Raw genomic sequence first — 22,270 nt, forward strand, 5'->3', positions numbered from 1 at the left:
TGTGAATGTCTTTTCATATTGAGCAGTTTGTGATGTGAAATTGTTAGGTGAAGATCTGCCATTCAAAGGAATAAAGTGGAAAAGTCCACTTGGCTTACCATTTGGCTAACTCAGATTCTTGGGCATTATTATACATGTGTATTATACATGTAAAAATACTTGAGGCCAATTCGGTTGTTTGTGGTGGATATCAAAATGACTGGGGTATTTTCTGACAAACCAGACTTAGAATTTAGAGCACATGTGGTCCAAGACACCATGATTATGAGGAAAAGTGCAAAAATGGGACATTGCTAATTTCTGCCTTCCAAACAGGCAGGGTTTTTTTTCCCCAGCAGGAATGCACAGGAATGCAGTTCTAGCTGGCCTGGTGTCACGGGGTGTGGCCTAATATGCAAATTAGTTCCTGCTGGACCTCTTCCACAAAAGACCTGTCTGAAACAATGGTGATATCAGGGTGTGTGGCCTAATATGCAAATGAATTCCTGATGGGCTTTTTCTACCAAAGAAGTTCTGCAAATGGGGGGAAATATACACCAAAATAGTTATTGAATTGCCATTCTACTTTGAAATTTCTGTTTTATACTCTTGTTGGATTTTTAATGGTGAGTTTTAATTAGTAACTTTTATTACAATGTTTTATTTTGTAGACTATCTTTCCAAAGGTGACATAGAAGTTTCCCAAATAAATGAAACTTGGTACACATGTAGCTGAAAAGGCCTTGATTACTAAAAAAAATTGGGATATGTTTAACTAATGGTGAAATCAAAGGACATGAATTTGGATTGTTGGCTTGTGGGTATTCTGTTAAATCAAACTTGGATGGGGATTTTGCTTAGCCAGGAACATGTATGTATCTGTGCTTGCAAAATGCAAGCTGTATTTGTGTGAGTAAAATGCAGTTTGAATTCTGCAGGTATAAGTGTGTGTCTGACTGCTACTGAAAGTCTGTGTCTTATGATTTCAAAACTTGCTGATAGCATAATGTCCAGTTTACCGGCCAGAATTTAGAAAGGGAAAGGTTTATATTTTGCTGTGTGTCAACAGAGCATGACTGTGCCAATATATATATTAGTAACTTTTTTTCACTGATCTACTAAAAATTCAGCATTCCTCTGGTTAGAAACAAAATGTTCTGATAAAATGTATCTAAACTCTAGTTTTTTACTTAGGACTGTTTATTAATACTTGCAGTACAGATAGGACAGTACATAAGAAAAGCATCCCTACCTATAAGACACCTCATTCTCTCTCTGAATTATGATTAGTGTACATAAATTGCATCTCAGCACCTTGATTTTTCCATCCTTCGCACAAGTGTTCTGCTTACTTTGTTTTAGAAACAGGCATCAAGAAACTCCCCCCAAAATAGAGGGTGCTAAATGGAAAACTGGTCAGCGATTCAAAAAACATGGCCTGTTTCTTAATAGAGGGGTTTCAAGGAATCCCAAACCAAATCCCATGGGTCCCCAGAGCAGTTGTATGCAAGTAACCAGAACATTGTTTAATTTTTAAAAAGTTTTATAAAGTTTATTTCAATTTCTATCACTATGAAAATTTATTCTATAATGAGCACATTACTCTAAAATCATGCAGAAAGAAAACTAGCTTAACCACCTGATACTTCTTAGACTTTGTGTTAGATGGGACAAATCTTAAATGCAAAAGTCAAAGGCCAGACTGCAGGTGTTCTCTATGTTGCTAGCAATTGCAATTCAAATATGTGATAGTTCAGGCATCTAGTCTGTCAAAATCCTAGCTAGTTTCTCTTCTTCAGGGCCCTTAGCTCAATTATAGTTTTTGGGCTCAGCAACATCAGGTGAGGATGACATCCAATCAGGGAGGCTGCTGGAGACAGGTGGCTGCTCCTGGGTGCCCTCCCGGCTCATGCATGTTTTACACAGCCCTTCCCCCCCCCACTGCCACCTCCTCCTCCTGAGGGGCCATGGAGGTGAAAGCTAAGTGGGTGGGGGCTGCACCTTCCCTCCCAGGTGATTTAAATTTCATGGAGGGCACCCAGGAGCAGCTGCTGCCCTTCCTACACCAATGAAAGGGCCTACTGATCAGCAGAGCTTTTAAATCACATGGGAGGCTGTCGCTTGCTCCTGGGTGCCCTCCCGGATTATTTAAATCTCCTGGAAGGGAGGGGGCAGCCCCAAAGGCAGGCCCTTTCATTGGTGAGACAAGGCAGTTCAGTGTTTTCATTTTTCTGATTGAACAATACTAAATCAGCGCTTTGTGCAATAGAAACATATTAAATTCTCCAGGTATGTTGGAAGTGTTATCCAAAAGAAGATTATTGCAGATAACTGTGCAATGGCCTGGAACAGCTGACACAAGAACCAGATGAAGAGAACTTTTTACTGCAATGTAAATATAATTTAAATTGAAATGAGATGGAGGGTCAGGCAGATTCACTCGTAACTACCTGCCGAGCTCAACCAAAACTGTTCAGATCAGTTTCTGTATCTGGAGAAAGGTGAGAATAGGTCAGACCTAATAGCAGTGTTGATCTCCATCAACATCTCATCATTCTGTGTCACCTCTGGTGGGGAAAACTTATGAATTCTCATAAGAAACAACATGGGAATATTGGTTTTGGAGGGCAAAGGCATGAAAGGGAGAATTTAAATAGTTGTACCATTTTCTTCCTCCATAGTGTAGTGGTTAAGAGTGGAGGACTCTAATCTGGAGAACCAGATTTGATTCCCTACTCCTGCATGTGATATACTGTGTGTCCTTGGGCCAGTCACAGTTCTTTCAGAACTCTCTTGACCCCACCTACCTCACAAGGTGCCTTTTGTGGGGAGAGGAAGGGAAGGCAATTGTAAGCTGCTTTGAGACTCCTCAGGATAGAGAAAACTGGGATATAAAAATCAACTCTTCTTTTAAATCACAACCTCCAGTATAAAAAAAAAGGGGGAGGGAATATCATTGTAAGGTGGAATTACACATTAACCCCAGAGGAGAAAGATTGCTATTTTGCCTTAGATTAATATGATAGGTATTCTGCCAGTAGTGTTTGCCAAAACTTGATCCCCCTTTTTGCCTGGAAGGAAGACTACATTTTTTCACACATACTCTGTCAAGAAAAGGAGGGAGTTATCTTAAATCCACATACAGGTCAGAGTTCTGTACAGTAATAAAACAACACTTAGCATATAACTTTTATAGCAGGATTGTGTTGCAGGGTCATCTTCTGTTGGGGTAAATATGGAAATTATTTTGTCCATAGTGCTTTTTAAACTAGTATAGATAAGTGCCATTTTTATATTTTAACGTTAGAGTTGCATGATGCTGTCAGGGAGAGAAATATCAATGATCTGGAAGAAAAGGGGCTGAAACAGGAGAAGGTGGGAAGAAAGGAGAAAAGGTGGAAAACTATTTTTTTAAATAATATAATTTAGAATTGCAGATATACCTTTTTTTTTAAAAAAAGTTCTTACTGGAGGCATACAGTTCTTTTCCAAGCGGGTATAATATTCTATGTCTGTACTGAACCAAAGATGCTGTTATTTTACAAGTAGCTATGAACCATTTCACCTGTCCACCTGAAACTCCCTTTGTTGTGTCAGTTAAAACTGCTCATGAGACTTAGGGTGTGCTCTTCAAAAGCGATAATTTTAATTCCTTATTGGAAAGCTGGCAAAGGAATTATAATTTCCATCAAATATCAGGAGTATTGTTATTTCCAGACAGTGGTATGGGGGGGGGGATTTCTATTTTAATAAATATCAAAACAGAACTCCCAGCTGAGGAAAATAATTGTGTCCTTTCAGAACTTGAAGTTGCCCCACTAGGGGTTGTATGTAGGGAAAGGGAGGGGAGGCTGGCCCTGACTTCTCCATGGCACACTGGCACAATAGCAGTACTCTTAGTAGATCTGCCCCTAGTTATCCTTGGGGAAGCTCAATTGTTTTGATTCTACTCTGTGAGAGCAGAACTAAATGTTACTTGGATATACTGTTACTGGAATTGGGGGGGGGGGGGAGTGTCTCCTAATATTTTGGCGGAATATTAGCTCTTAAAGAGACTTTGGCTTGTGAGAGGCAGTAACAGAAAGCCAGTTTGGTATAGTAAAGTGTGTGGATTCTTATCTGGGAGAACCAGGTTTGATTCCCCACTCCTCCACATACACCTGCTGATGTGACCTTGGGCAGCCACAAGTTCTCTCAAGTCTGTTCTGCTCAAGAGCAGCTCTGGGAGAGCTCTCTCAGCCCCACCTATCTTACAGGGTGTCTGTTGTGGGAAGGGGAAGGAAGGAGATTGTAAGATGCTCTGAGGCTCCTTTGGTTGGTGAAAGGCAGGGTATAAAACCAATCTCCTCCTCCAACTGTATACCAGGATTGTTCCTTTTGAGGACTCTCAGAATTAACCAGATGGTTGCTTAACAGAGAGGTTGCATTAAAAGAAAATAATAAAATAACACATACAGATAATAAATGCAGACAGACAAACACACAAGCTTAACAGAAAATACAGGGGTGAGAGGGATATAGCAGGGATTTGGGGATATTATAGTTACCGTTCAGAGTTCTAGGAGTCCATGAAGCAGAGGATGTGAATATGGCCCAGTATGAGAGTGCAAGTCTCTAGCAAAATGGGACAAACCCACAATGGAAAGTACTAGTCTCGATATAGGCTAAAACATTACCTGGGGGCATGCTGATGTACCTGTCCACTAAAGCAGTGTACTGATGAAATTGGTGTAAAATAATATGATGGGGAATGCCAAATGGGGCTCCCAGGAAAAGAGAAAGAGGTTGCCATATTTGCCTCTGTGTAAGGAGATGGTTTCTGGGTGTAAATGTTTCTGTGGGAATGTGGCTAGGAATGTGAGAGCTTAATGATCCACTGATGATCCTTGATTGCTGGAGAGAAAAGTCTACCCAGTGATGGGAATAGCTCATCAATTAAGGTGATTGGATTAGGAAGGGAGGACCCAAGGTGTTGGGGTGTGATGAAGAATCTTTTAAAAAGGTAAAGGTAGTTCCCTGTGCAAGCACCAGTTGTTTCTGACTCTGGCATCACGACGTTTTCATGGCAGACTTTTTACAGGATGGTTTACCATTGCCTTCCCCAGTCATCTACACTTTCCCCCCAGCAAGCTGGGTACTCATTTTACTGACCTTGGAAAGATGGAAGGCTGAGTCAACCTTGAGCCGGCTACCTGAACCCAGCTTCCACTGGGATCAAACTCAGGTCGTGAGCAGAGCTTTGGGCTGCAATACTGCAGCTTTACCACTCTGTGCACGAGGCTGCTAAAGGAGAATCTTACTTTTCATCTTTTGTTTTGGATGGGGGGAAAGCTTGTAGCCTGGAGACATCCTAGAACCATCTCCCAAAATTACAAGCACAGACTTGTCCTTTGCTGCCAGGACATTTTGCTTGGTCCTACTTCTTCTAAGTTTATATTCCAGACCTCACTCTGGCCCACTCCTGGTCCAAACAAGGCTGGCACTTGTACTGTGAAAGAATTGGGGGTGAAAGATGATGAGGGACATCTTTTTCCTAGTGTGCCTTCTGCAGGGGTACAAAGGGGGCCAAACAATTCCCTCCCATGTAACAAAGGAAATTGCCTTTCTGCATGGACCTGGAACACCTGTATGTAGGAGAATGTCCTAACTATAATTAACCTTATAAAAGTACTATAAAACACTTCTTGTGATTTGTATCACTGTTTGCCTTCCTGCAGATAGTAGGCATGGGCTGCAAGGTTCTTGAATTGCTGCTGTATCTATGTAAATTTATCTGGGAGCTGAATTAACAACAACAACAAAAAGACACTGACCTGTCTTGTGACTTTTGCAATGCTGAAATGTCAATGGTTCAGTATCAGGGGTCCAGAACTGGCAAAGGTTATTAGCCAGCCTTTGGTAGTACTTGCCACCAGGGCTTTTTTTTAGCAGGAATGCACAGGAACACAGTTCTGGCTGGCTTGGCATCAGGGTGTGTGGTCTAATATGCAAATGAGTTCCTGCTGGGCTTTTGTGCAAAAAAAGTCTCCTCCTTGCCATCATTACATTATTTTACCAACTTCTCTGGCACTTATAAAGAGCATGACAATTTTTCTCATTTGTGCTGGGTATGAAGAAGGTTCAAAACAGAAGTAGGGGCTTTTTTCTCCAATCCACACCACAAGTGTTAGGTTAGGGAGAACTGTAATACTGAATGTCTTCTTTGTCACAGTGCCAGGGACAGTTTCCCTCAGTTGAGTTACAACCCTTGAGAGGTGCTTAGAATTTGTAACTTATTTGAGATAATAAATGGTGTTCTAAATCATAGGGGGTTTGTGTGGGTGGGGGTCCACAGGAAAACCTGGTCAGCAGAGATGTTCCATTCAAATGAATGGAGCAATAACGTGTATTTCATAAGGCATATTTGTATTTAACATAGAGGAATGTTCTTTGATACCAAATCTCATTTAATTTAGCTTCCTCAAATATATCACCATTGAAATTGTCTTATGAACTTTAGGATTTTTTCAGGTTCCTCTTTTGATTTGTTTGTGCATGTTTTGGTAGACATTGGTGACAGACGTTTATCCTGGTAATGGTAATATTTTCCTTGAAGTCCTAAATAAGTTGAATTGCATAAGCATGTTTAGGAACTTTTGTTTTCGACATCCAAACTCTGAAGGAAATTTTGCAATGCCATTTGTTATGCTATTATATCTCAAAGGTGCAAACCTCTCAAGAGCTTTAAGAACTCTTTACTCTGTTACATTTCCTTCCTGGTCTTCATCAGAGAAGTTCAGAGCAGCATTTAGCAATTACAATGAACACTCCAAGCTCTGCACTCTTATTTTCATTTCTACAAAGACACAGCAAGCAAATATGAAACAACACTGGAGTTTTGTTTTTTTTAGATACTCTCCCTTCCTTGCAATCTGTAGCAGCATATGTAGGGCAGATCTAAATTAATAATCTAGGATAGGGGTGTTGAACATGCAGTTCAGGGGCCGAATCAGGCCCTTGGAGGGCTCCTGTCAACCCCCCGAGCAACTGGCTGTCATCTGCTTCCTTCTCCCTCTCTCTTGTTTCCTTCTGCGGAACAGCTTGCTTTGCAAGGCTTGCTTGATTGCATAGGAGCTATAGAGCAAAACCTCTATTTTCTCCACGGCTGAGGCTCCTCCCTTGGGAGGGAAGGGGGGGAGAAATAGCTTTGCCAGGCTCTCTCAATTGCACAGCAGAGCTACTGAGCCAAGGCTCTCTTCCTTCTATTGGCTGAGGCTCCCCCCCCCAGTCCCCTGGGGAAGGAAGGAAAGAGCCAGAGCTTCCTTTGCCGAGTTCCCTGGATCCCATGGGAGAAAATGGAGGCCCAGATAGCAGCCAGTGCCAAATCCACTTTTTTCCATTTTAGGCAGGTGAGGCAGTTGGTCCCCTTCCTGGAGTGCGACAACCTGGCGACCGTGATCCATGCAATGGTCACCTTGAGATTGGACTACTGTAATGCCCTCACTTGGGGCTGCCCCTGTGCTGAACCTGGAAATTACAGCTAGTGCAGAACATGGTGGCCAGGCTGCTATTGGGGCTTCCCAGGTGGGAGCACATACAGCCGGGGCTGCGGAAACTGCATTGGCTACCAATAGTATACCGGATTTGTTACAAAGTGCTGGTTATTACCTTTAAAGCCCTATATGGCCTAGGACCTGCCTACCTTAGGGACCGTCTCTCCCCACACATTCCCCAGAGGGTACTTCGATCTGGATCTCAAAACGTATTGGTAATCCCTGGGCCGAAGGAGGCCAAATTAAAGACCACCAGAGAGAGGGCCTTCTCGATTGCAACACCCTACTGGTGGAACCAACTGCCAGAGGAAGTGAGGGCCTTGCGGAACCTTGCTCAGTTCCGCAAGGCCTGCAAGACTGCTCTCTTCTGGTTGGCTTTTAACTGACGCGGAGCCTACATTGTAGGAAATGCCGCCACCACTGAAAATATGCATCTAATGAGATTAGCACCAAACCAATTCTGATTGTTTTAATTGTAGAATCTGTAATTTTATAATATGTATTGTTTTAATTGTTGCTGTGATTTTATACACAGCCTGCTCTGGCAAGGAGGGCGGGATATAAATCAAATAAAAAATTTAAAAAATACAAAGAAAGTATCTTTAAGATGAATGAGTGCTAACGTTTTAAGCATGTTTTAAGTTTTTTTAAAAAATATATATTTGTGTTTGTGTTCTTTATAAAATTTATCTCTGCTACCTAATCTTAAATAAGTACACACATGGCCCAGCCCGACATGACTCAGCCCAACCTGACATGGTCTGGCCCAACAAGGTCTCATTTATGTCAAATTTGGCCCTCATGACAAATGAGTTTGACACCCCTGATCTAGGATGAATGTAATTTGCTTTCAGGATATAACTCAATTTCTGCACCACTGTGCTTGCAAACTATGCTAGCAGCTCTAGAAGAGAGCAGTATCCACACTGAAATGTTATTGACATGACCTTACACTGCGTTGCCCATGAATTCTTATTTAATCAGGCCTTCTCTTTCCTGCCCTTCCTTGAATATTGGGTATTATACACATCTGGATTGGGTCTCCCTCATGCAACCCCATGTGGGGATGTTTTTGCACCTGAAAAGGCACGGACTGGGGGAGGGGAGGACAGGAGGTCCTGAGGCCACCAATGACCCAATATAGATTAGAAGATGATGATGATATTGGATTTATATCCTGTCCTTCACTCTGAATCTCAGAGTCTCAGAGTGGTCACAGTCTCCTTTACCTTCCCCCCTCCCCAACAAACACCCTGTGAGGTGGGTGGGGGCTGAGAGAGCTCTCACAGAAGCTGCCCTTTCAAGGACACCTTACGAGAGCTATGGCTGACCCAAGGTCATTCCAGCAGCTGCAAGTGAAGGAGTGGGGAATCAAACCCAGTTTTCCCTGATACGAATCTATGCACCTAACCACTACACTAAACTGGCTCTCTTGCAACAATTTTTAAAGAACTGCAAGTACTTTTAAAATGGTGTTGGAAGCTATGGGATAGATCTGTGCCCACTGTTAGTTGTAGCTTGGCTCTAAGGGGCTGGTCCTTTTAACATCTTTTTTTGTTTTATACTCTACTTAGTTTGAATGCTGGGTTTTAATAACTTTTATGAAGTTTAATCAGGGGTCATTTCATAGAAAAAGAGGCACCAGAGCTCATCAGAACAACTCACCAGACATCACCAGAAGGTGCACTGAATTATATCAGCTCAGCATCTACCTTAAAATTATTCTTGAATTACAATTGTCATAATAAAATCTTACTCCCATCATACTCTTTACATTGCTTTCTTCTATGTGGCCACAGTGACGTGATAAAGATTTCTATCTGTCTGCTTTATGTTTTGGTTATTTCCCCATTTTTTGTGGGGGGAAATATTAGAAAGTTTGTCAGATCTTAGAGTTCAGCAAAATTCTCACAGGGGGTTTGAAAAATGGAGCCCAGAAGCAGGTATTTGCGGGGCAGGGTAAGAAAGAAGGAGCACAATAAAATTTTGAGGTTCCGGAGCTCTGCTCCTTTGAGCTCTTGAGGCCTGGGTTTAATGTTCGTTTTATGTTTTACTTTGTAAACAGTCTTGGACAAGTTTCCTAGAGAGGTGTCATAGAAATTTGCCAGATAAATAAATGTTAATGTGCCATACTTAGTTGAAATTTGTAGCTAATGTGACAATAATATAGCACTTATAAGGAAATGTGTGTGTTGTTATTCTAGATATGAACAAGACAGTGGTCACGACAGTGGAAGTGAAGACATCTTTGTTGAGTCCTTGCAGCCTTTCACACTGGTAACTCTAGGCATGAAGAAGTTCTTTATTCCTAAGGCTTCCCCTGCTCCAGTTGCTCCCAAAGACTCTGTGAATAGAATTCTTCCCATGCCATCATGCATAGGAATCTGCCTTGACTGTGACAAAGGCAGAGTTGGATTCTATGATGCAGATCGGATGAAGTGTCTTTATGAGCGTCAGGTGGACTGCTCTGGCAAAATGTATCCAGCTTTTGCATTGATGGGGAGCGCAGGAGTTCATCTGGAAGAAACAATTGCAGCAAAATATTTGGAATACCAAGATGAAGACATGTGATGCCCAAGGTTCCATCTTTAGCCTAATGTCTTAATTACATCATATCTCCTAGGTGCTTCGCTGCACGACTGCTGTTGAGTCTTTCTGTTTTTGTTATAATTGCAGAGAGAAGTTTCTGTCTTTGCTAACTGTCTAGTACCCAGGAAGGTCTTTCTGCACTCACTCATTCTGCTTTTTGGCATGCTGTGACCTTGGATACTGAAGAGTTTTAGAAAACAACATGGGATTAGCAGCCTTATTGCCCTTTCACAAGCTGGAAACCTGCCTGTCTAATTTAAATCCTTTCTTAGCTGGCACTGCTGGCATTCACATCTCTTTTTTAAATGGAAACAGGATCCATACAATGGTGCATTTCATATGGTTATACATTATGTACACTCCTCACTTCTAAAGGAGTCTTATTTTGTCTACAGTGAGTGGTCTGATATCTCAATAAGAATCCCTTGCGTATTAGTACTGGATAATGTATTTTTCATCCATGCTATGACTATGTGCTGGTGACATCTGGGAGAAGTATATTGAATATGTATTGATACATGTTTCTGTCTTCAGTACTGTAGATTATTTCCGATATAATGTATATTTAACTAAGTGCAATTTATCTTGAAACATCAGCCCTTGATGTTTAAAACTCTGTGTATATAACAATGTTTAGTCTTATGGGAGGAATAAAAACACAGGCACAAATAGGAATATATAGGGTTTTTTTAAAAAGGAATGGCATTGTCTGCAGTGTGATGTTGATTCATTTTATAGCATAACTTTGTAAAACAAAAAGCCCATAAAAATAAATAAATTTTAGTGTGTTTAGAATAAAGTGCACTGATAATTAAGTGAGAGATTTTGCCTTAAGGCGTTAACATCTGTTAGCTAGAAAGCAATTCATCCATCCTTGTCTAAAACTCCATATAGTTTTTTTAGCTTGTGGGAAATGTTCAAAAACAGACTGGAAGCACTATTTGGATAATTTTCCTTTAGAAACAAATGTGGTTTGTTTTACTAAATATTTAGAAGAATGTTGAACATGTAAGCAGGCTTTCAGAATTTGGTAATCATTCTGGATTATAAACTACAGCCCCAATAATTTTAACTTCTGTTAACTGATAAGATACTGACTTTGCCGTAATTTATTTATTGTATAGTGAAATGGTACTCCACTTGAAAGAACCTGTGATCATAATGTAATCTCCAAGTGGCTTTGGACATGTTTGCTATTTCTGAATGCTACTGCTGGAATTAAATATGTGACTAGTGCTGAGAGTCCATGAACAAAGTGGTGCTTTCCCTTCAGTTTAAGGGACCAGAGAACAGTCTACACACCGGGCTTTGAAGAGGAGATTACTGTCCACCCAAACATAAACTTTTTCTCAGTTCAATTATGCTGAGCTAATCTGGAGGGGTTTTTGTGTGTGTGATTTTTTAAAACAAACAAGGTTCTACCTAAAGAGTGAGCACTTTATATACAGTCTAAGCTAAAACTTGTTAGATCATTCACCCTGTAGCTGCTATAGCTAATGAGCCTCTTGGGGTGACTACTGTGTGATATACAAAGCTCTATACACATGTACATCATATCAGCAGTTTCCAAAAGAATACTTAAAGCTTTAATACAAACCACAAGGCCTTGTTTGGAAAGTATTAAGTTGGGATGTAACTTTCTCAATACTTTTTTTTTAAAAAAATAAATGTTAAAAATAAAGTTTGTATTATTACACTTACCTTTTATTGCCGACAAATTGTCCTCAATTGTGGTTGATTGCTCACTTGCTAATATGGACAAACTGATTGCATCTTGTTTTCTGGTTGCAAAGTGTTAATCTTTGTACAAAAACTTGAAAGTTATTTATATAATTTACTTCATTTATACTCTGCTTGTCTTCTCAACGGAGACTTGGAGGGGCATACAATGTTTTCCCCCTTCTCCATTTTATCATCACAACAGCCCAGTGCGGTAGACAAAACTAATTGTTTATGTGACTGGCCCAAGGTCACCCAGCAAGCTGTGATGTAGTCCAGGCTGTTCAGCCAGCCCCAGATAACCCAGACAACAGGTTCCTGGCTGAGGAGGACGGGGGGGGGGGGAGGGGAGTCTGAACCTAGCTCTCCCAAATTCTCCCATCTGTGGCTCATTTTGTGGGTTGTGGGTTGAAGTTCCTTGTCTGTAAACAATCATTGCATGGTTACATCTAGCTTAGATTACTGCAGGGTGTTCAGACTTCAACTTGTCCAGAATTCTGCAGTCAGATGGTGACTGGAGTGGATTGTAGGGGCTACATCACTTCAGTCCTGGCCTATCTACCTTGACTTCCAATCTGTTTCTGGGTGAGATTCAAAGTTCTGGGATTGGCCTTTAAAGCTCCATATGGCTTGGGACCAACCCTGCTCTTTTATGAAGCTACCTGACTACTGTAGTTCTCTTCAGACGCCCTCACTTGATATTAAATGAGTGGCAACTTGGGAGAAGGCCTCCTTGGTCATGGCAGAAAATTCTGGAACTGTCTCTTTCTGTTGCCATTTTCCACAAGTAGGTAAAGACATTTTTGTTTGGTTTGGTGTTTCTTCAGTGATGACTTTTTCTTGCCCAATTTTTAATTGTTGTTTTTTATGTGTATGAGCTCTGGTTTATCGTTTCAGTGATTTGTTTTTGTTGGTTTTAATGGCTTTTAACATGGGATTTTATTATGTATGTTTTAAATCCCTTAGCTGCCTTTATAGCCCTTATGAGGGCAGAAAGGCGGTATACATTCTGTAAATAAATAAAGATTAAAGGAGGGGAGTGGGATCCTTCAGGTTCCAACTGCTCAATGGTGCTTTGATCAGGTCCTTTTCAAAGAGCCTGCATGTGATCTGGACATGGACCATTTGTGAACATAGATCCTCTGCAGATGTCCCCATCAACCCATAAATGTCTGGAGGTGTCTGGACTGTTATCAATATGTTCCAAATATAACTTCACTTCCAGTAGTTAAGACAGGCAGTTTTATCTGGTTTCATATAGGCATAAGGAAATGGCATTTTACTGAAACAGCCATTAGCTGAAACTGAAACAGCCATTAGCGCAAGCTTTTGAGCTCCTCTGAACGCTTGGGCAGGCAGTATTCAATGCTTTAAAAAGCATGCATTTTAAAAAGGCATTTTCTCTTTTTCAGCAGACAAAAAGCTTGACATGGTTCTTGCTAGTCTTTGTCTTCAGTGGTGGTTTTGCCTTCAGGCTCATACATTGAGAATCATAGTCATGCAAGTGGTAAGCAGGAATGCCATAGCCAGGTTCATAGGTCTTTTATGGGGTCAGGGCGTTTTTTTGTAGCGGGAACTCCTTTGTATATTACGCTACACACCCCTGATGTAGCCAATCCTCCAAGAGCTTACAGGGCTCTTAGTACAGGGCCTACTATAAGCTTAGGAGGATTGGCTACATCAAGGGTGTGTGACCTAATATGCAAAGGAGTTCCTGCTACAAAATTCCTTAGTGCCTGTGCCCCTTGAGACTCCTATCCCATAGATGTATCCCCTTTAAAAAACCCTGAATATTCATTTTAGCAGCAAAAGACCAGCAACAATAAAATTAATTCATACCTGTAAACGACTGATTCAACCAGTAATGGATGTTCTCTCACTCATTCTGGCTATCCAGGATTTTAGGAGTGATTCAAACAAGCATGAAGTTGACATGATCAGAATATTTCCAGGTCCTTGGCTCTGTGATGAGGGCCTACTGTGTACTGACTGCCAACTCCAAACATTGCACCAGGCCATTCCAACTGTTTATGAAAGGATCTGTTTGTTTAACTAGATGGTTTAGATGGACACATCTCTCCATCTCACCTGTCTTAACCCCATTCCTTCTCTGTTTGCTCAGATGCTTTCTTTTGTTTGTCTTGAGGATTCTCAAATTGCAGTTTTCTTCTTCCCATCTCTCAACACACACACAGTCCTTTGTTTGCTAATCTGTGTCTGACTGTCAACTGGACTGTGATCTAGTCATAAATGAAGTTGTCAGAACATCGTCCCTGTAAGTTAGTTCACAATGACAAATTTTCCTTTGTCCTCCTGAGAAGCTTCTTTTACCAAGACAATCAGAAATGCCACATTTATTGAATTAATGTTGTGATAGCTGGTTCTAGAAAATATCCATATCATATGAAGTCACCAAGGTTAAGAGAAAACACTGCAGGTCTATTGGCAGCGAACAAATAGATAACAGCTTGCCTAAGGCCTCTGAATGGAAATTGGAATTTGAATCCTGCTTTTCCTATTCAAAAGCTCCTATTTTATGAGCCAAGCAGAATTCTAAATTTGCATCTCTGTAACAGTAAAGGAACCAAGAGGCAAATTGCAACAAATAAAAAGATAAGCAGAACCCATGTGATGGGGAAAAATGTAATTTGAAAGCCAATTTTATGTAAAATTTCCCAATCATTTGTGTGCTTGAATATTTGTCAGATACAAAAATTAAAGTGAATCTTTTCCCTGATGCTTTATTCTCATAGCAGGCAAGGTGACTATCTAATTTTTCCATGTCAAGATACTGTTTAAGCCCAGAAGCAGCAAGCATAAAAAAGGTACAATACATTGTGTAATCTATCTATGCACTATGTTTATATTTTGTTTAGCATATATCATAACATTTGGTGCTCACCACTGTGTCAAGGGCATCTCCTTATACATTTCAGTAATTTTTATGTCACCTTTCAAATAAACACAAACCCAGGGAGGAAATTTTTAAAAATCTGAGCTTTTAAAAATGAATTTAACAATTTTCAGACTTATTAAAAACATGCCTTAAAATTTAAAATGTATTAATTATTTTAACTGTTTTTATGCTTAAATCTTATTTATATGAAATTTTGTGTTGTGAGCCACTTGTTGGGAAGGGCGGGATATAAATCATAAAATAAATAAATAAATGCTATAAAATTATTTTTAAAAGTCATCCTCTTCATTAAAAGCCTGGGTAAATGCAAATGTTTTGGCCTGGGGTCTGAGAGAAACACAGGTGCCAGGCAAATCTCAAGGGCATTTCATGAGCAAGGTGTCACTACTGAAAAAGCCCTGTCTCCGATTGCCACCTACCTCACCTCTGAAGGCCAGGGACATAGAGAGCAGGGTGAGCTGTAATGGTATTTGATGGTTTTTGGACTTCACTTTCAGTCAGATATTGACATTTTGGTCACCTATTAATAGGATGGATCTGTTTTGATATCCTTTGTTAACACTTTAAAAAAAAAGATAAGTTCAGTACATTTTCTGAAAATGCGTGTCATAGCTGAAAATGATATTGTTTGGAGCTGTCAACTAACTTGCTCAAAATATCCTATAAATGCACTATTTAATGTTGCCTAAATGAAGAATGATTTTCAAAAATATAAAATTGCATTCCATTCTCTTCCCTTCCAAGATGGATGAGATGTTTTCCCTGATAAAGAAGAACAAGCAGACAGCTAAGTCCCTAGCATCTCACATTCATCCACATCCCAATTTAAGCAGAGGTCCTTTGTGAGACAGCCCTGGCATCCATATCAAAGGAACTATCACTTTCTTGATCCTTTGGAGTCTCAGTATCCTATCCCTAAGGCATTTTTCCCAGAACAATGTTACCATAGGCATAAGGGGTCCAATATACCAGATCAAATCAGCAACCACCCTCTTCTAGAGAGGTATCTTCATCCCAGAAGTCATCCTGACTAGGATCATTGCTAGTCCCTGTTCGGGGACAAGCTGGCTCAGTTTGCTGCAGCCTGGAAGGCTACTACCTCTGATGAGTGGGTTTTGTCCATTGTTAAATTTGGTTACAGATTAGAATTTAAATCTATTCCTCCTTGCTCTTTACCTTTAAAGCAGCTTTGAGTCTTGCCCAGGCTTTGGCCTCCGTAATTGACAAGGGCATCATATAGGAGGTTACAGTGTCTCAAGCACCAGAGGTTTCTTCCCTTGTATTGTTCCTAGTGGATAAGAAAGATGGGAAAGTTTCATATTTCAGAGTTCCATGTGTCAATTTCTTTGATTTTACAATTATTAAAACTTAATTGTTTCATTCTTATTGATTTGAAGAATGCCTAGTTTCATGTTTCAACCCACCTTCAATATCGCAAGTTCTTACATTTTTCATTTCAGTACACTGTCCTATGCTTTGGTCTAGCCACTGGACCCAGAGGGTATTCTCTAAACATTTAGCACCAGTTATTGTTTACCTCCATATGCACTGTTGCCATATATTCCCTTACTTAGATGATTAGTTACTGGTGGCAGATTCCAAGGACCATTTGTTGAGTCATTGCATTCTTGTCCTGGAGATCTATCAAAGACTAGAATGCCTGGTAAATTGGGATAAATCACAATTAGTTCCATCTCAGAGTGCAGTTTATCAGAACTATGCTAGATTCTCTAGTGGGGTAGGGTTTTCTACATCCCAAAAGGGTAAAGATAGAAAATCCTCTGTGCAAGCACCAGTCATTTCCGACTCTGGGGTGATGTCGCTTTCACAATGTTTTCATGGCAGACTTTTTATGGGGCAGTTTGCCATTGCCTTCCCCAGTCATTTACACTTTACCCCCAGCAAGTTGGGTACTCATTTTCCCAACCTCGGAAGGATGGAAGGCTGAGTCAACCATGAACTGGCTACCTGAACCCAGCTTCTGCCAGTACAGGCTATCTTTGCCTCAGTAAGGCAGTTCAGATCTCACCAGTCCCTAATGGTTCAGAAAATTCTTTGCCTTTTGGGCTATATGGCTTCTATCAATGCAGCCCAGCCTACAATTAGGTTACATATGCAACCCCTACAGCTCTGGTTTCTATCTTGTTATAGAGCTGGGGTTCATGTTTTATGCCACAGATTCTCTATTCCCAGACCTAGCATACATTCTTTTTTCTGGTGTTTTTCTATGGATAATTTATCCTGAGGGATTTCCTTCAGTTTCTGAACGTGAGGCAGTCTTTACTATGAATGCTTCACTCTTGGGTTGGGGCATTCACTATGAGGGATTATCAACTAGAGAAGCTGCTGTGCATTAACATTTTAGAATGATGAGCAGTTCGTTATGCCCTTAGTTGTTTCTCAGATATCCTTTGGAACTGTTCAATTCCTGTTCAAATGAACAATACAGTTACAATGTTTTATTTAAACAAGCAAGGGGGTCCAGAGATTTATTTCAGGGAGCTACCCTTGCATGGGACATGGCAGTGAAGTGCAATGCTTCCATTCAAGCTATCCACATCCCTGGAAGTTTAAACACGGAAGTGGACAGATTGAGCAGGGCTGGCACACTCTACCATAGAAGACACCTAGAACAGCTTTTTACCCTTTAGGTTTAGGGGGATCCAGATGTTCATCTGGAAGACATGAGAAAACAAGGCTGTGAGGTTCTGTTCCCAAGCAGGAGTAATAATTGGTTCAGCTGTGTTGGCAGTGAGCCCTGTTTTGTATGTTCCCTCAGTTCACACTCCTTATCAGGACAATAGAGAACGACAGGAGGGACAAATCAAACATGATCCTGGTAGCACCTTTTGGGCCTCACTGAATATGGTTTCCAATCCTTATGGAGATCTCTCAGGGCCAGTTCTTTCTACCAAATCAACCAGATTTAATTAGCATCACGATTTGAACCACCTCAACTTGACATCTTGGAGGCTTCAGTCAGAGACCTAATATTTTACAAGGAGGTTAATGACATTCTCCTGCAGTCATGCAAGCCTAACATTAGAGATACTATTTGTATAAATGGAGGCAATTTTCCCTCTGGTGTAGTGAGAAGATGTTACTGGATGGTGTCCCTTTGCAGGCCATATTTGATTGTTTATTACACCTGAAGGCTAAGGGCCTGGAATTTTCTTCTTTGAAGATTCAGCTGACAGCTGTCTCCTATCATAAGGAAACTGAGGGAGGATCAGTTTTTGCCCATCACTTGCCTGAGGTTTCTTAAGGGGTTAAGTAATCTCTGCCTGCCTGGGATCCTTTAGTGCCCTAATGGTCTCTATCTGTTGTGTTAGCACAGTTAATGCTCAAGCCCTTTGAATCCCCTTGCTACGTGCTCTTTGTCAGAATTTTCTATGAAGGTGTGTTTCAAGCAGGAAGATGAGTGAGCTAGCAGTTCTTCAGATATATCCCTTGTTTTTGAAGTTTTTTTCCAGAAATTGTAATCCTTGACCTAGTCTTAGGTTTCTTCCTAAGGTAGTTTCTAGGTTCCATTTATCCCAAGACATTGTTTTGCCCATATTTTTTTTCTTGTACCAAGCTCTGAAAATGAGCACTCATTGCTTTCTTTAGATGTTCGAAGGACATTATTATTTTGTCTCAAGAGAGTTTTGCAGGGATAGAGTCCTATTTGTGTTGCTTTAGTGGCCCTAAGAGAAAGAGGAGAACATCATCTTAGACCTTGTCCTGATTGATTGTCAGAACTCATGACCATTATGGAGTGTTATGATAGGGCCAGATTGCTGTGCCCATTGAACATTCATGCCAATTCCACTAGGCAATGGCTTCTTCTGAAGCTCTCCTGAATGAAGTGCCTTTGATGGAGATCTGCAGAGCTGCCACCTGGTCATCGGTAGACACATTTGTATGTCACTACACTTTGGATCTGCAGGTGAGATGTGAGGCTTAAGTGGGCAAGGCAGTTTTTCATTTGCTGTTTACGGGAGAAGAGCATGCCCCACTTCCTGGTGAGTAGCTTGCTAGAATCCCACATGTGACTACACAGAAGATAAATGATGAAAACAAAGTTGCACTTAACTGTAACTATTGTTCATTGAGTATCTCTGCACAGGCATGCTTACCCTCCCTCCTGCTCTGCTGCATGCTCTGGTTTTGGTGGCTCTAGAGGTACTGAGGGTTAGGGGGGCGCTGCTGCACAGGAGCATGTGGTCCCTGGGCAGGAACAAGCTTCTGACACTGGCACACAGTACTCCCTGGAGACTTTTAGCTATAAAGACCTATCCAATGGGAGGCCTGCTCATGTGCAGTCTTCATTTGTGACTGTGCAGAAGATACTTTTTTTTGCAATATAATTTTTATTAATTTTAAATAAAAGTTTAAATAACAATTAACAGTCTTTGTTTATATGTACAGCTTATATATTCAGTCTATGAATTAATACCATTTAAACTATTGTTTTACAAAATGTAATTAATCATTATATTATTAACATTAAAGTACCACACATGTGGAGCCCCGTGGTGAAGAGTGGTAAAGATGCAGTACTGCAGTCCAAGCTCTGCTCATAACCTGAGTTTGATCCCAGTGGAAGTTGGGTTCAGGTAGCCGGCTCAAGGTTGACTCAGCCTTCCATCCTTCCAAGGTCAGTAAAATGAGTACCCAGCTTGCTGGGGGGAAAGTGTAGATGACTGGGGAAGACAATGGCAAACCACCCCATAAAAAGTCTGCCATGAAAACATTGTGAAAGCAATGTCACCCCAGAGTCAGAAACAACTGATGTTTGCACAGGGAAATAGTTTTACCTTTACCACACATGCAAAGCTTCTATCACTTTTGGTGTCTAAGTATGCTCTTGTAAGAATTGCGCAGAAGATACTTGATGTAAGTACAGGTAAGTGCAATATTATTTTTTAGCATAGTTTCTTTAGCAAGAATGTTTAACAAAGTGAATTCTAGAAGAGCAGCTTTGAGTCTGCAGAAACAAGATTAAACAAAAGCTGGGGGCTCTTGGAAAGTAACTGAGTTTTGATTGGCTTTTTGGAAGGAAAGTAGGAAAAAACTGCTTCAGCATAGGGTAAATTTATATATGATCAGATTCCTCAACATCTAATTTGGTCTCGAGTAGCCTGAGAGAGGGGATTCTGGTGAGAGTCACAGCATTGGGGTGAGTGGGTGCTGACTCTTCCTCCCTGTGCTGTTTTTCCAATTGACACAGACTGCCTGAAATATTTTAGCTCTGACCAGGGTGGGGCAGGTATTAAAATAGCCTTTTGGGTGTGTATGTGAGATTTCTGACTGCGAAAAGGGAATGATGGGGAAGAATCAACCACTAGTGCCATGGCCCCAACCCATATTGGTTTTGTGCAGTTTATTCATGAGTCAGGGAATCCAGTCAGATTTCTCCTATGTCATGTGACATAGCTTTTCACCATGTTCTTCTGCCAGGTTTTAAGAAACAAGATCTCTCCTATTCCATCTCAGACCATGAGAAGCCTGTTCATCTCAAGTGACCCAGCTCTGGTCAACACCTAATTTAATTCAGTCCTCCTATTTCTCACATTCTTCATCTGAGCTAAGTACAGAGGCACAGGTGCTTTCCAGAGGTGGCTATCTGACCTGAGGGCCAGCCTTGTCTTTGTGATACTTATCATGCTGCTGGTAGCATTGCTATTCTTTATGGCACATGCATTCATGGTAAGGCTCATTGAACAGCCCTTTTGGGAAATGTTTCTTCTAGAGAAAGCAAACCTAGGAGAATTGTCATGGCTCTCCTGGCTGCCAGTCCCTTTGATGTACACACAAAACTGAAGAAGGGTTCATGTTGACAGTCAACAAAGGGTTTTCAGGAATCAGAAAACCAAAGGGGAAAAAAAGAAGAGATGGGTTCTTCCTCTTCACTTGTTTGTTTGATGCTGTTTGCAAAAGAAACTTTGTGTTCAAATTTTCTTTTTTCTTAGGGCAGGGTAGTTGGGAGCACAAACCAAACCAAATATTTGCACATGAATAGTTTTTGAAAATAGATAATAGTTTTCTAATGGCTTTCAAAACTGGTGTTACTGAAGATGAATCCTTTGTATCAGGAAAGTTGAGCAACCACCTAAAAAAATAATCTGGATTGCACTTTGTCATATTCAGCCTGGCAAATAATTAAAAGTAGTAGCTTTTTTTGTAAAAGACCAACATGATAAATATAGCATGTAAAAGAGCTTTCTGCTCTTGAGAGTTATTTGGGTTGTTGTGTGATGATAGGCTGAGTACTGGATATGGAGCTGGAGTACAGGGTCCAAATTCTCATGCAGCCATGAATTTCACCGGGCTGTTCTGGGTCAGTCTCCACTGTTCAGCCAATTCGGCCTCATAAGGTAAAAATGGAAGATCCATGAGTGTAAGGGCACTTACAGAAGTGGATATTTCCTGCCTTCCTCCTCCCAGCAGCTTCTGTAAAAATGTCAAGGCATCTTTGTGTAAATAAAGACAAATTGGATGAGGGTGTAGGGTTGCCAACCTCAGAGTGGAGCTTGAAGTACTTCTGAATTTATAATGGATCTCCAGACTACCGAGATCAGGTATTTTGTCTGAAGCTTCAGCTTCAGAGGGCAGCCTCTAGGGTCTTTTATGGTCAAGTAGGAATAGAAGTCCTGGGACGTCCGGGCTTTGGGCATGGAGGATTGAGCTGCTTCTCAGCCGAGGAGCAGACCAGAACCTCTGTTCTGGGCAGAGAAGGTGATCCTAACACCTGCTGCCTACTTCTTCCAGGCAGGGAGAAGGCCAAGACATGCATATGAAATTCTGAGGGGATTTACTTTGGCTGACGAAGAATTCCAGTGGGGTTCCTTTTTGGCTTTGAAGAGTCCCCAGAGAAGGATTGCATTCCAACGTATACAAAGGATTGCTCCGGTCATTAAATTGACTTAAATTCAGGATTCAAAGCTTTTTTGGAACTGATTAACATCTATCTTTGAAAAGAGCGGTGTTCAAAAGGATAGCGGCTTTAAAGGTAAAAGATCTTTATCTATCACTTCAGAACTAAAATAAGATTAATTTAAAATAAAGACAAAGGTCTGAATCCAACTATGTCATTCTAAATTAAAGAGGATAAAGGAGGGGGTAAATTTGGGACTATTGAAATTTGAGAAATAATGTTAAAAGAGGAAAAACAACTTTTGTTTTGAATACCTGTAGTCGGGTCAGACAACCCCCTCCAAAACAGAACTGCTGACTTGGTGAAGACATCACAGGAAATGGCATCATAGAAACAATGCAAGACTTCTTAACCATTGAAAATGAGACTTCGTGGCAAGCAAGGAAGGAGGTAGCCATTAAAACAAGGGAAAACTGCAAGCCTCCCAGCCCTCTCTAGGATTATAAATCATAGAGAATTACTGGCAGCCATTAAAAGAAGGTCAAAACTTTAAAAAAAATTTAAAAGAAAACGGGACTTTAAAAAATAGTGGAGCTGGCAGGTATCATCATTAAAAGGTGAAAACTATTGGATTATATTATTTGAATCAATTTTGGTGCACTCTAGGAGAAAAAA

General features: G+C 40.8%; 1 protein-coding gene across 4 annotated transcripts in view; it reads left to right on the forward strand.

The window, feature by feature from the left end:
- Positions 1–11,781, forward strand: part of TRIM36 (tripartite motif containing 36) — a 71,309-nt gene extending 59,528 nt beyond the window's left edge. For all 4 annotated transcript variants that reach the window (XM_060235585.1, XM_060235586.1, XM_060235587.1 and 1 more), the window contains one exon: positions 9,716–11,781. In XM_060235585.1, coding sequence (XP_060091568.1) covers positions 9,716–10,082 — 367 coding nt within the window. In that variant the 3' untranslated portion in view covers positions 10,083–11,781. The remainder of the gene's footprint in view (positions 1–9,715) is intronic.
- Positions 11,782–22,270: the final 10,489 nt, after the last annotated feature.

This window comes from Heteronotia binoei, chromosome 4 (genome assembly GCF_032191835.1).
Source record: "Heteronotia binoei isolate CCM8104 ecotype False Entrance Well chromosome 4, APGP_CSIRO_Hbin_v1, whole genome shotgun sequence".
Classification (NCBI taxonomy): domain Eukaryota; kingdom Metazoa; phylum Chordata; class Lepidosauria; order Squamata; family Gekkonidae; genus Heteronotia; species Heteronotia binoei.